General features: G+C 30.0%; 1 protein-coding gene across 28 annotated transcripts in view; it reads left to right on the forward strand.

Annotated features, from left to right (window-relative positions):
- LOC132931900 (dystonin) overlaps positions 1-15991 on the forward strand; it is a 75573-nt gene that overhangs the window by 58488 nt on the left and 1094 nt on the right. For 14 of the 28 annotated variants that reach the window (XM_060998017.1, XM_060998038.1, XM_060998027.1 and 11 more), the window contains 20 exons: positions 14-168; positions 311-322; positions 418-1243; positions 1308-1531; positions 1597-2137; positions 2216-2413; positions 2493-2786; positions 2865-3148; positions 3404-3457; positions 4650-4727; positions 4953-5124; positions 5214-5331; positions 5522-5751; positions 5872-5989; positions 6639-6719; positions 7836-7972; positions 10264-10543; positions 11997-12159; positions 12462-12518; positions 13360-13491. In XM_060998017.1, coding sequence (XP_060854000.1) covers positions 14-168; positions 311-322; positions 418-1243; positions 1308-1531; positions 1597-2137; positions 2216-2413; positions 2493-2786; positions 2865-3148; positions 3404-3457; positions 4650-4727; positions 4953-5124; positions 5214-5331; positions 5522-5751; positions 5872-5989; positions 6639-6719; positions 7836-7972; positions 10264-10543; positions 11997-12159; positions 12462-12518; positions 13360-13491 — 4154 coding nt within the window. Of the gene's footprint in view, positions 1-13; positions 169-310; positions 323-417; positions 1244-1307; positions 1532-1596; positions 2138-2215; positions 2414-2492; positions 2787-2864; positions 3149-3403; positions 3458-4649; positions 4728-4952; positions 5125-5213; positions 5332-5521; positions 5752-5871; positions 5990-6638; positions 6720-7835; positions 7973-9534; positions 9651-10263; positions 10544-11996; positions 12160-12461; positions 12519-13359; positions 13492-15991 lie in introns of all 28 variants that reach the window. The other 14 variants (XM_060998196.1, XM_060998097.1, XM_060998206.1 and 11 more) reach the window with 10 other exon arrangements.

Genomic DNA, 15991 nt, shown 5'->3' on the forward strand with positions numbered 1-15991 from the left:
AAATTATTTTTAGGATTTACTCAAATTTTTGGATGGAGCAGAACGTAGATTTGCCAATTTAGGACCATTAGGGACAGACATTAAAGTTGTCAAAAATCAAATTGGCGAACTTAAGAACTTTAAATCTGATATTGACCCTCAAATGGTTAAAGTAGAAGCTTTAAATAGGTAATTACAATCAGTAACTATGTTAATAAATATTAAAAAATAATTATTAATGATGAGTACTTGGTAATTTGGTATTTATATTGTATAATTAACATATGTATTATTTTTTTTACGGCTTACAATGGATTTTATTATTTTATAGAAGTGTTAATAGGTAATAGTTCTAAATTAATATGGATATAAATACTTCAATATTCGTTTAAAATATTAAATTATAGATTTTTATATTTTATTTTTTGTACATTATAGGCAAGCCCAAGAACTTACTGAAAGAACTACAGTTGAACAGGCAGCTGCTCTCAAACAACCATTAACTGAAGTGAACCGTAGATGGGAAAATCTATTGAAGGGTATTGTTGAACGACAACGTCAATTGGAAAACAGTCTTTTACAATTAGGCCAATTCCATCATGCATTGGCAGAACTTCTTGCATGGATTGATGGCACTAATAAAACATTAGACAAAGATTTGAAACCTGTTGCTGGTGATTCCCAATTATTAGAAGTTGAACTTGCTAAGCTGAAAGTATTGGTAAATGACATTCATGCCCATCAGTCAAGTGTTGACACTTTGAATGATGCTGGTCGACAATTGATTGAAAATGGAAAAGGATCTGCTGAAGCTAACTCCACTCAAGATAAACTTAATGTTCTGAATAAAAGCTGGAGAGACTTATTACAAAAGGCGGCTGACCGGCAGTTGGAATTGGAAGATGCACTGCAAGAAGCCCAAAGGTTTGCTGTTGAAATTCAAGATTTGCTATCATGGTTAGGTGAAGTTGATGGTGTGATAGCTACATCAAAACCTGTTGGTGGCTTACCTGAAACAGCAAGTGAACAGTTAGAACGCTTCATGGAAGTATATGATGAACTAGAATCTAATAGACCAAAAGTGGAAACTGTTTTGGCTCAAGGTCAAGAATATCTGAAAAAATCACCTAACTCTGGAAATTTGCAGCAAAACTTGAAAACCCTAAAACAGCGATGGGATAGTGTGACTGCCAGAGCTAATGATAAGAAAATCAAATTGGAAATTGCACTTAAAGAAGCTACTGAATTCCATAATGCTTTACAGGTATGTTTGATAAATATACACATTTAATAATATTTTAAATATATTGTTTTATTATAATTATTAGGCATTTGTTGATTGGCTGACTGATGCTGAGAAAACATTATCTAACTTGAAACCAGTTTCTCGTATTCTGGCTACCATTTTGACACAAATTGAAGACCATAAGACTTTCCAAAAAGATGTTAGCTCCCATCGGGAAATAATGCTTCATTTGGACAAGAAAGGAACTCATCTGAAGTACTTTTCACAGAAACAAGATGTTATACTCATCAAAAACTTACTAATCAGGTAAAATTGGTATTAATGTTATTTTTAAAATTAATTTTAGTTTAAATTATTATTTGTATTTTTAGTGTACAACATCGCTTTGAACGTGTTGTGTCAAAGAGTGCTGAAAGAACTCGTGCACTTGATCATGGTTATAAGGAAGCCCGTGAGTTCAATGAAGCATGGTCAAGCCTAATGGATTGGTTATCTACTGCAGAGAAGAACCTGGATGAGTTAACCCAAGATGCCAGTGTTGGTAATGATCCAGAGCGTATTAAACAGCGTTTGGCCAAACACAGAGATGTACAACGAGCCTTAAGTGGTAAACAAGCAACATATGACTCTACAATGAGAATGGGCAAAGCATTGAAAGAAAAAGCTCCTAAGAGTGATGAACAACCCTTAAACAAAATGATTAATGAATTAAAAGAAAAGTGGAATTTGGTATGCACTAAATCTGTAGATAGGCAAAGGAAGTTGGAAGAAGCTTTGTTGTACTGTGGACAATTTAAAGATGCTATGGAAGCTCTTTTGGATTGGTTACGCAAAACTGAAAAAAGACTAACAGATGATGGACCAGTGCATGGAGATTTGGATACAGTAATGGCTTTAGTTGAACAGCATAAGGTAAATAATTTAATTAAATACTACGAATAACATTGAATTTTATTAAGTGTATATAATTTATGTTAATATTTATATTAGGCATTTGAAGATACATTATCTAAGCGTTATGAACAAATGAAAACTGTAAGACAAACTGGTAAAGATCTAATGTCAAAAGCCAACAATGCTGACCGTACTATAATCCAAAATCAATTGGACGATTTAGAAGGCCTGTGGAATCGTACTAGCCAACTGTGCGAAAAACGAACAGAACGACTTGAAGATGCATTAAGACAAGTAATAAAAATAAATATAAAAAACATTGAATTATAAATTTATATAATTAACTGAAATTGTTGTTTATAATTTTTTTTAGGCAGAACAGTTACATAAGTCTGTGCATTTACTATTAGAATGGTTATCTGATGCAGAGATGAAATTAAGGTTCATTGGACCATTACCAGATAATGAACAAGAAACAAGAAACCAATTAAATGAGCATAGAAAGTTCATTGAAGAAATGTCTGATAAAGAACATGAAAAAGATTCTACCGTTACTTTGGCTCAAAGGATCTTAGAAAAAGCACATCCAGATGCAGTTGGTGTGATCAAGCACTGGATAACTATAATTCAGTCTAGATGGGAAGAAGTCTGGACTTGGGCTAAACAAGTAAAATAACATCCTTATCAAAACAAGTCAAGTTAATAACTGTTTCTACTATTGTTAATTAATAATTTGTATTTTTAGCGTGAGCAAAGACTAGTTGAACACCTACAGTCTCTTCAAGACTTGGACTCATTACTAGAAGAATTATTCTCCTGGTTGACTAGATTAGAAAACAGATTGTTGGATCTTGAATCTGAACCTCTACCAGACAGTGTAGAAGTGGTTGAAAAACTGATAGAAGAACATCGTGAATTCATGGAAAGCACCTCTAAAAGACAAACTGAAGTGGACACTGTGTGCAAAGTTAAACAACCTGCTGCTCCAGTGGGAAGAAAACCATCAGCTAAGAAAATATCTACTATGAGGTTTGTTATATCAGTATTTATTAATGTATATTTTTTGATATATTTAATAATTTTTATGTTATCTTAATTTTAAAAAAGTAAAATAAAAACCATATTCAAATCTTATTCATGATTAGTTTTCAGTTGCATGATTGTTTACTTAGAGCTTATTGTGTTATAGAAATATTTTCATTTTATGTTTGCTTCATATAAATATCACAATATTGCACGCTTAATATTTAATATTTATAAGATTGCACTTTTGCACATTTTCAGCCGAGAGGACTTAGCTGGCAGTTCACATGATTTAAGTGATCAACGCAGACAAAGGTTGGTACAAAATGCACAATGCACATACATATTATTGTAATTTTATTGATATTTATAATGGGTGATTAAATATTCATGTTAATATATTTTTAAAATGAGTGATTGAATTTATCATATTACTGCATGTTAGGTATATTTAATTTTAAAACTATGTGAGCAGAAAAATAAAACTTTAAATTTTATCTCACAAAGACAATAACAAATATTTAAGTATTAATAAAAATATAGAAGATAAGTATCAAATTAAATTAAAATATTCAAGTAGTAAAAAACATGATCCCTAAGCTCTCACTAGAATCTATTAGGACCACTCTTTTGTTATAAAAACAAATATAAGAAATAAATAGTTTCAAGTCTTTACTGTGTGGACATATACTATTTAAGTATGGATCTTATTTAAGCTGTTCAATTATCTCATTTTTTATTTTTCTTTGTCAGTTTCGGGACACAAGAATTCACATTTATTTTTTTTATATAAAAGAATAAAATAGAATAAATTAAGTGTGATTTTTTCCAAAATATATTAAATTTATCTATTTTATTATTACTATTATTGATAAATTATTTGATCCATGTTTTTCTAGTATGCCAAGTATAGTTTTACTTTTAACTTATCAACTTTTTCTCATTTTATTCGATTAATTGTTTAGTATTATATTAATTTAATTTTTTCTATTACAAGTCATAACAATTATTATTTTTTGTTCGGAAAAAAGATTTCGGATTTTCGGCTAAAATACCAATCGAGAAAAAGTTCTTTCGGGAAAAACGGCGGGTGCCAGTTAATTTGGATACATAAGTGTCAGTAATCAATTGATATTTGTTTATGCACATATATACATATATTATAATAGTTATTAACGCATTTTACATTGGCTGAAACGTATTTACGTTTTTAAGTTCTATTCATTATAAATACATATTGTAATAGGTATTATACCTTGTTGTCCAAAATTGTCTATAGATTGCTGACATTTTTTTTTTTTTTTTTTATAAAATATTGAATTTATTCGCTGTTTGTTAAGCTACAATATTTTCAAAACTTTTTTTTATCAATTTTATTAGTGTTGATAATTTAAAATTTAAAATCACACTGACTAACTTATATTTATTTATTTTATGGGTTTAATTTAAAATTGCTATATCTGAATCAAAAATTAAAATGTTGTTCTTTTCTTTTTTTTCTTTTTAGTCGGGGCAGTCAAATCATACGGGATAAATCCATGGATCATTTGCCACATATTGGACCTCGATTCCCAGCTAAAGGAAGGTAAGCTAAAAATGTCTACATTTTTATAGGTTATCCATATATATATATTATACAAATATAAATATATTATGGTTACTTATTATGAAGTACCGTATTGTATTCTTCTTTTCTGTACTCTTTGTAAAATGTAGAAGCCTAGTTTAATGTTTGTGTCGTGTTTTTAATGAAGAATAAATCTTGTATAGATTTTAACATAATATTTTTCTATTTTACTTCTACTTGTAGTAAAGTGGAAGAGCCGCTGTTACGAAATTCGCGTTGCCGACAGCTTTGGGATAAATGGCATACCGTATGGCTGATGGCTTGGGAACGCCAGCGTCGTCTGCAGGAACATCTTAATTATTTGAGAGAAGTCGAGAAAGTGAGGAACTTCTCGTGGGATCTATGGAGAAAACGAGTAAGTGAATATTAAAATAAATTAACAAATAAAATATTTGTATATTTCAATTATGTGTTTTATTAATTGCTTTTGATTTCTATCTAAAGTTCTTGAAGTTTATGAACCACAAGAAATCCCGGCTCACAGACCTATTCAGGAAAATGGATAAGAACAATGATGGTCTCATACCGAGAGATGACTTCATCGATGGAATCATGAAAACCAGTGAGTTAACAGTCGATAATATATAGTATGCATTTTAATTGTTTGAGTCTAATATTATTTGGTATGTTTCAATTTATCAATAAATGGTGCATTACGAGGAAAAAGTCTGTGAGGCTGTGAATCTGGAGGGCGTGCTTATTATAGTTGTCTAATTAATTTGTATCTTATACACGCGTTTTTTTTTAAACAGAATTTGATACAAGTAAACTAGAAATGAACGCCGTGGCTGACATGTTCGATCATGACAAACTTGGTTTGATCGACTGGAAAGAATTCATAGCCGCATTGCGACCCGATTGGGAAGAAAAGAAACCCGACACCGAGGCCGAGAAAATACACGATGAGGTTAAGAGGCTGGTAATGCTGTGTACTTGTCGACAGAAGTTCAGAGTGTTCCAAGTCGGAGAAGGAAAATACCGGGTACGGAGTGTATAATATAAGTTTTGAAGGATTTTGTGTATTATTGTGTTACTCGCGCAATAATAATTATAGGATTTGCGCTGCGATTATTGACGTGTTTCATTTTGATTTTCCATACAGTTCGGTGATAGTCAGAAACTGCGTCTAGTCCGCATATTGAGGTCGACCGTTATGGTACGTGTCGGCGGTGGTTGGGTCGCTCTCGACGAATTTTTGGTTAAGAACGATCCGTGCAGAGGTGAGTAATTCGTTAACAGTATTATCATTTATCACCAAACATTCTAAATACATATAAATAAATATATATATATAATAGTAATTCAATTAATCTTTAACCGATGGTTGGGTAATTTTTTGATAAATAAATTATATATGTTATATGTATGTTAATAATAACTAATTAATAAGTTAATTTTACTGTTATTTTAGTATCTCTTAACCGGTGCCTCGTTAGTACAAGGGTAAACATAATATACATACCATACATATGGTTAACAAACAGAAAAGAATATGTTAAATAATATCAATATATAAATACATACTATATTAATAATTATTAAAAACAAACTCTTGAGAAAGTAAAAGGGACTTAAACGAGTGTATATTCTATACATACTAACTCAAACGCATGTGTACATTATACATATATATATAATATACTATTATATATATTACATTAACATTGAATATGATTTTAGTTTCCAAAGTACGTAATTTAACATAATATTATGATATTGTTGTTTCTCATATTTTATTTGTTAAATTTTGATTTTGTCCTTGTCCATCATTTCCTATATTTACGATTTTTTTTTTTTTTTTTGGTTTTGGTTTTTCATTATTCTTTCTTTTCCGTTTTGATTTTGATTTATTTTTTTGGTCGAGTCTAGTTGAAATGTTGCCGATGCCCAACCCATTCGTGCCTGAAGAACACGAACCGTGGTGTCCTTACAGCCTAGTCCAATTAAACTGTATGATCGCTATGTCGTTACATATTTTTGAACCCTGTTTTTCGATGCACGTGGTTATTTTTTTATGGTTTTTCTTATTTTTGCGTTTTGTTGTTTTGTATTTCTCGGCGGTACATTGTGCTGCGTACCGTAAGCATTCTTCAACTATCAAAAAGGTATATTATTACAAGGTCGACGTCAGACACTGTGTTTTATGATATTTTAAAAGTTTAATTAAGTACTTACGTAACGCATTTAGAATACGTTTTTCGTAGAATTTGCAGGTATTGCGTCGATTTATTTAGTATGCTACACTAAATATGATGTTATACTCGTAATATAGTTTTTGTGTCACGTATTTCGCGCATATGTATCACACGTATGCATTTGTAGCGAGTTTGTAGCCGCTTCCCATAAATCCTGAAATCCTTGTACTCGTGTTCAAATAAGCGAAACTATATATAGCTATAATATAATATGTTGCATAACTATATTCTATATAATATGTCTCTATATAGATATTTCTTTCAGCGCAACCAAAATATAGACGAAACCGATAATATATATATGTATATATGTATATATATACAGGGTGTAACAGGACTATTTAACAAATATAGTAACATTTGTAATGGAAATTTGTCAAATAGTCTAGTTACACCTTATATATATATATATATATCAATTATCAGTAAAAATAATATAACGTACACAAATCCAATAGTTTCGCCTATGCACGTATCCTGCAAAGTTAAATTTAATATATACCGCTCACTAGCATGCTAATAATTTAATATTAATAAATATTACGTATAATAGTTTATACGCGCTGAATGTTTAACTTGGCGTGAGGACACTAATCCGGTTTGGCTTCATATATCTATATATACTATATAGTATAATATTATTAGTTTTACTAATAATATGTTTTGGTTTTTTTATTTTATATTTGATTTAATTTTAATTATTGTTATTATTATTATTTAACACATTAACGTTTTTTTTGTTTTTTTTTCTCACTATTTTAATATTGTGATGTGTTTGTTTATTTTGTTTGTTTTTGTTTTGTTTTTTTTTTTTTTTTTAACAATTTTATCCTTCTCATCACACCTTTTCATTTCCTTTACGCACTCACAGCCAAAGGACGCACAAACATCGAACTCCGTGAGCAGTTCATATTGGCCGATGGCGTATCACAGAGCATGTCCGCATTCAAACCGAAACACAACGCGCAACAACAGCGGTCTGTGTCTACTGCCGGTCCGATCACAAAGGTAAAATGACTAATATATCCGTCAAATAACTAAGTATATATTATATATATACTATTTTGTTATTATATATCCAAGTAAGAAAGCACGGACTGTACTTAAATATACTTTATAAACACTTTTTTGGCCTTATATAGTCATTGCATCGTGCAGTAAATATAATGTGTGCAGTGAAATATTGGCTTTTTTACTTATTTTTTTTTTTTTGCTCGCTGCTGCTATTTTTTTTAGTTTGTAGTTTTTACTTTTCTGAGTGCGTAGTAGTTAGTCGTATATAAGTGTAACTTAGATGCTTATGTATTATCTAGACTACCTGAATCAATCAAGAATTTTCCGTACTACCATATAATTGAACATACCTATATCGTATAGGTATTATTTTTACTACTATTTTTTTTTGCATATTTTTATGTATTGATTTCCCCCCAAAAAACTAAAATGTATTTTTATTAAACCTTAAATTATTCAATATTTGCATTATGCCATTCAAAACTATTAATTGGGAAAATGAAAATGATATAAAATTAGTATTATTTTATAGAAAAGAAAACATTTTTATGGCCAATTGAATCAAATTGGTTTGAATTTACGGAATTACATATGCTATCACATAAATTGTGCCAAATATTTGTCAAGGTATTTGTGTGTCGTGCCTTTTTGTTGCACCACTTCAATAATTCGCATAATATTTTTTTCATCTTACGCACTAAGATCAGTCCCTTGTTCTTAAACAAAATTGCACGAACCCCATAAAAAAGACCATAAAAGAAACTAAATAATTACAAATTTTTGAATAAGTCTTATTATATAATATCTGGAGACGTAGAAATAAAGACCCAACTTACCTACTCATATACCTTAGAATTATCTTTCTGAATATACAAGTAATCAGCTAAATACTTAAAAAAAAAAATAAAAGCTTAATATCATCTGTAAAAATAGGAAACTGATAATATTAGGTCACTAAAAAAATTCAAACAGAAGATGTTATAACTTACAAATTCTTGTGGAACTTAAGAAAGATGTAATTAGATTTTACACCGTTCATTTTATCACACTATTTTATTTATACATCAATAAATACTAATGTGCAAAAATAGTGATAGTCTAAAAATATATATATATTTGTACGTGTACCTATAAGTTTGGTAAATTTTCGATCGATTCGTGTAGTACAAATAATACGTAAGTATTACACATACAATATACATATACATACATGGCGTGAGCTCTACTTCTGAACTGTCGGCTTGTGGTTTGTATAGAGTGCATATTTTTTATATGCTATTTATTTATAGCGAGGTGTGGAAAAGAAACGAAAATCATATATAATATAATTTATGAATTAATTCTCAAGGGTTTTTTTAATAAAACAAAAACCTACTATTTCCTTCCGCATATATCGCGATCATATTTACGAGTTAATCGTATCATTATAATATATACTTATTAAATAGTAAATAAAATGAAATTATCTTTGGTTACGTCGAGGCACTTCGGGGGAGAGCATGTTGAGTATGTGTCGATGACTGATAGTAAATACATGTGTTTTAAAAATTAAACAGCCGAAGAGTTTATGAGAGAGTTGATGCCAATATTCGAGAGTTTAAGACAACGAGAATCCTTGCCGTGTTCGTATCCTCTTGCAATGGGTCCCAGCAGGCAAATCAACACGTTTTGGGTAAATTGTCGAAAAAAAGAAAAAACTGCACTCTAGCATTTTTTCAATTTTTTTTATGTTTTATTTATATTTATTTTACTGGTATTAGGCGGCGGTGGTGTAGGGGTATAGTAGTAAAGCGAACCAATAATAACTGTGCATAATAATTTTCAATAAAAAATATAAATTTGAAAAAAAATCTAACGATATCCATCTGAATAAAAAAATACGCTAACTTGGCCATAAGTAATAATTACTATGAGTCTATTATTTAGTTAACATTTTTTAAACATCTAGAATTTCTGAAATTTCTCTACCAAGTGATCCAAGCTGTTTGTAATATAGATGGTAAAAGGAGGAGAAGATCAAAAATCAGTGGAGACCCTTATATTGGATATACCTATATATAATATATATATATTATATCCACGATGCCCGTCATGCAACTTACCATTATAATATAGTGTAATCGCCACCGCCGCTATACATTATTTATATAATATGTTATCGTAATATTATTTTTTATAATAATTATGTATACGTATACACATTAGTATTGTTATCATCGTCGTATTCGATGAGTGGTGTGCCGTAATCAGGGATTTTTTTAACGCTGGAAATGTGTGTATATCAGGTACGTGAACGGAGTTCCAGGAGCGTGCCGATGGGCAAGATGGGTGTGAACCGCACGGCCGGCACTCCAGATTCGCTTAGCGATAACGAATCGTCACCGCACTCGAGGACTTCGGTTGTCAGGAAACCGTCCACGCCATCCGTCAGAAAATCGAACGTCGGGCTCACTGGTAGCCTACCAGCCAGTCGACCGGCTAGCAGGCCAGCTAGCAGACCACAAAGCCGTCCCGGAAGCAAACCACCCAGCCGACACGGTTCCAACTTGTCTCTAGACAGTACCGGTAAGTACATACAACTGAAGAATTAATATTATTATCTAAAAGTGGTTTGATATGAGCAAAATGAATACTTTTTATTATTAAATTATAATCATTTAAATTAATTGTTACTAAAAAAGTAAAAAATAATGTTAAGCACATAAATATATAGCATTATTTTACTTTATTCATTACCACATATACCACTATTGTGGCACTTTGAGATGCAAAGTCGACCAGATGTTTTACATTTACACCAGTTAGTTTTATATAATGTATTGCAAGTACCTTTTGCCACCCAATTTAGAACTTTTTCTTACCACTTCTCTTAAAGAAATTTGTACTGGTAGTACCACATTACCATTACCCTGGATAAACACCTCTTTGCATATCGTGAATAGCAGTAATGATGTTCGTGCAATATACTATGCGATCACTTAATCGTTAAGATTACGGATCGGTTCGTATTATCGGTTACGAGTGTCGAGTACCAATAAAATATCTAAGTATAGTTTTCGGGCGGTCTGCGTTTGGACGAATTACATTTTTACCTGCATAATAAAAGTAATGTGTTTGGGCGAGTTTCTTATAATGTGTTTAAATTGGGCGAATTTTTAAAAATTGTAATGTGTTTGGGCAATTTAGCATAATGTGTTTGGGCGACCTTTTTTTTTTGAATATACTTAGATGCTGTAGTTAATCAGTGTGCAGCGCCCTGTATTTAATTTACTTTGCCTACTTGAATCCGGGAAAGGTACACTTTGCAATGTATGAGCAATTCGAGTATTAAAATGATCATTATTACATTGCCCAAAATGTTCGGGCATTGTGCACAGTGTCCAGATTTTCTACATTGCCTGTAACATAATACATAATCTATGAGTAATTCCGTTGTCGATTTCTAAAAACAAAATTAAATATTTTGGACTTGTTGAAGTACTTATGGGTTTGTGCAGAGTTATATTTATTAGCCGACGATAAGCATTATAAAATGCTGTAATAATTATTTTTATGAAGTCAACTTTTTTATAGTGAACAATTTTGTATCTTTTTATAATATCGTGATAATTATATTACCTATGTTATATTGTATTTAATGCATCAAAATACAATTAACATTACACGGCGTTATAAATAGGTTATTTGGATACACCACTGTCGTGTGTACATTTTCTCAGTATTTTATGGTTATGTCAATTTTCCTATAAATGTATAATATTTATTGCATTTAAAGTGTTTGTGATCAGAGTGAAGCGTGAGTGTTATCTCACAAATTCGTAGCTAACTCGTCCACTCTTTTTAACTTTAAAATGATTTAATGATCTGTGATAAAACCTAGGTATTATTATTATTATTTGTTTATTAGCATATTTTTACTTTATTAAAAATTTAATTATACAAGTCATTGGTATATAACTTAATATAAAATAGAATACATTTATTTTCAAATAAAACGTATATATTCGTTGTGTTTTAGATTCGACTACGCCAAGTCGCATACCAAGACTTACGCCTAGCAAGACGCCCTCTTCAACGTCCGCCACTCGCAAATCAACGCTTAATGGACAGGCCAGCACTACAGGCAGAGGAGTACGATCGCCGTCTACACTGGCCAGCCAATCGCCGTCATCGTCTACCAGGTAATATATACAATTTACATACATACATACATACATATTATGTATCTATATAATCAAATATATTTATAATATAATAGATCTTCTGAAAACATTTTTGTTGATAATTTTTTTTTTTGAAATTAACATATTTTTTAAAAATATGTTATATACCTATAAATAGTATGAATTATGTAATATTAATTATTACGATAATTTACCTAGAATTAATATCATCATATAATTAAACATTAACTTTTTAAATATTATTAACTCGCCTATTACTCTCACTAACCACATTACTGTTATTTATCTATTACATGCAGGTCCCTGTCAATGCACAGGTCGTCAAGTATACCTACGTTGTCTAACTCAAGTTCTAGGTAACTAACATTTTTAACGTTTTAAGTAGTACAGTAATTTTATATCTATTAACTTAATTAGTATTCTATCAAACATTCTAATAAGCACGTTTCGTATACAATACAATCGCGGTGATGGAAAAATAAAATGCACCTGCAGATATTATAATCGTGTATTTTAAATATGTGAAAATGTTACAACTTTGATTAATTCTTAATTATCTTTTTAACTTAAAAAACATTTGTTTTATACACTTACGCGACGTCTGTACACTAAAACTATCACTGTATATCTCTTGTGTGTAAACAATACACGAATTTGTGTGAATTTTAACTGTTTACCGGATAACTACCTAATTCCCGCGATTAAATATTTTCTATCGCCTAATATATCGGATATGTCGTGTCGACGTACATCGTGATGTTATATATTTTATTTGATCAATGTCAGGTATGGTATTCTCAGACACGCTCGAATTCTATTGATAGTAGCGTATTCACACAATTGTTTTCATTTCGAAAAAGTCAGCTTAAAAATTACATATCTATAATATGCTTACCTATCTTTTGAATCCAAATCGAACGTCACGACGCTTCTATTCGACTACCACACGCACTATTATATATATATATATATACACGTCATCATTGCCGGACAAATGTTTGATACTTAATTTGATTTATTTACCTTTTACCTGAATTATCAAAAAAATACATCGATCTCGGTGTTTGTGACATAAACGTCATTAATATGTCACTACAGGGTGGGCTGTGCCGAATTATTTGTCTGATGCGTTTTTTCGATTCGATTTATGTTACACACAAATTAATAACATAATTTATTTTTTGGACGGTTGTGCAGCCGTAACCATCAACCAGGTTCGAAAATACCCGTTCTCGCGGTACATCAATGTTCCTCAACTACAGTGCCCACCTCATCGTCTACACCGCCCCTTTCGTCGTCGCCGTCCCTTTCTTCGTCTCCGTCTGCCGGGTAAAGCGCAACAATCAAAGCATATAATATTGTGTCGATTGCGTCGTAATATATTATTACTATTTACGCATTTTCGTTTTTGTTGTGTATTACCCCATCAATGCTTTTCTTATTCATTTGTATGTGTTATTTTCGCTGTATTATCGTTTTCTCCTGCATGCTATTGCTAACACATCGTGTATATACGCTCTATATGCGTGTGTCACATATACACGCACTACTGACAAAAATATACGAATACATATTATTTATACCATACAGAGTGATTTATTAAACCTGCTACGTAGTTGCTTTAAAATAGTGTTTTTTATACAATATTTGTAACATACCTCTAGTTTTTTACTCATATTTTTATACAAAGAATTTAATAAAAATTTAAAAAAAATTTAATTATTTTAAAATTTCCAAAAGGTGTAACTCATTCAATTTTTGGTTTAGAACTATGGTCAATAGATCAAAATTACTTAGAATAAAATAATCTATCCATATCCGGTGACAAAAATAGGTGTTGCAATTTATAAAAAAAAATTTGTGTTGCGCATGCGCATACTACAAGAGTTAAAAATTTGAAATTTGTCCTTAAATGTGTACTTCAGTACCCCTTAGCTATTGCAGCAAACCGTATTTCAATCTAAGATTATCGGGCTGAGATATTTAGTGGTACATTTAAAACGGGACACACTGTATATATTTTGTGGTGCAGGTATCTTTATCAAAAACTTAAATAATCAAAATAATATTTATAAAAAAATTGAAAGTTCAACACGACGATTGACTTATATTGGTATAAAAACTTATTATATTATTTCAAAATCACAAAAATTTTACTTATACCTATACTTAAGAGTGTTGGAGGTTATACGAATCACTCTGTATAAGGATGTTTGTTGCAAGTTGCAACACCATGCTAACATAAAATATTATTGTTTAGTCCCACCGCTTATTTTCTCACTGTTTGCTTATGTACAAGCAACCTACATAATATACTGAGTGATTCTTTTATTGTACAATACTCATTATTTTATAATCTATGAACGAATAATTTTTACATAATATATATAGTCAAAATAAAACTACAGTTTTTAAAAAATATTTTTTTTTCAATATTTTAAAGTTTTCTTACTTTTTTGATTGATACTCTACATTTTTAATTTCATGTTCTGAAGCAAAATATTTTTCGTAGTATTTTGATACATAAAAATCGAAATTTAAAAGAGTAGCTTATAAGTTATAAATATTTTAAAATTTTGGTGAGCGGAGTAGTAGACAATAAAAAATGCGAGGTAATAACCGGTACCACTCCACTCTGCTCACATACACTTTAGAGACTTATAAGTCATAAACTACTCGTCCGATTTTCAATTTTTATGTATAGAAATACTCGGAAAAATATTCTGCTCCAGAATATGAAATTAAAAATGTATGTTGTCGTTTAAAACATACAAACTTAAAAAATTATAACACTAAAAAATATTAAAAATTATCTTCAAAAACATTAATATAATAGCTTTTGAAATAATGAGTGTTGTTCGATAAAAGAATCAACTAGTTGTATATAATTTATATTGCCTGCAATAATGTGTGTTTCCTAGTTATTATATTTTACCAATCTTATTTTTGTACGTGTTTTCTAGTATTTGTTTGTATTATATATACATAATAAGTATACTTCTACATAATATACATTATATACTTTAAAAAGTAAATCAACTTACTAGTTTTTAATTTTCAATTCCTAACCATATACAATGTAGTTATCTATTAGTTATTACGAATTAAAGTCAAATTTCGACGTTTCAAATTACTGAGAAAATTATTATGTCTCACGTGTCCAATATAATACGTTATCAGTATTATCAGATTACATTTAATTGACGGAATTTCATTGATTCAAGTGGTGCTTTTATTAATCAAAGTTTGGAGACCCTCAGTATGACATTATATGATATCTGTAATTACTTACCGATTCTGAATTGCTACATTATTAATCACATTTATAATATTCCTTTTTCATTTCACTAAAATTTAAAAATGATGTTGTTAATAACATCTAAAATAATTTAGGATTAGCATTTAATTGTTATTAAATTAATTAATAAAAATAATGTATTATATTTTTATGTAGAATTATAATTACAAGTTTTATGTATATTAAATTTAGATATTTCATGAAAACTTACGGTTTTTTGTTAAACAAACAATAACACTGTTTTTTTTTTTTTTTACTGAGTTTTACTAAATCTTGGATTTTAGATATGAAATGCATTTGTTATATTATGTTTCCATTACGATTATTATAAAAATAAGTATATAATGTAAAAACAATTTCAAAGGTACTGAAAAAAGTTATGATTTCCGTGTCAGTTATCCGAAACTACAAAGTCTAAAAGCCTACCTTACCCCGCTTTCTGCCTATGTTATATAATTTTATAATTGTGTTTATTATAACGTTATTCATAACATGATATAATACAAGTAGGTTATGTCGTCTACCCGTACG

This window comes from Rhopalosiphum padi, chromosome 1, assembly GCF_020882245.1.
Source record: "Rhopalosiphum padi isolate XX-2018 chromosome 1, ASM2088224v1, whole genome shotgun sequence".
NCBI lineage: Eukaryota > Metazoa > Arthropoda > Insecta > Hemiptera > Aphididae > Rhopalosiphum > Rhopalosiphum padi.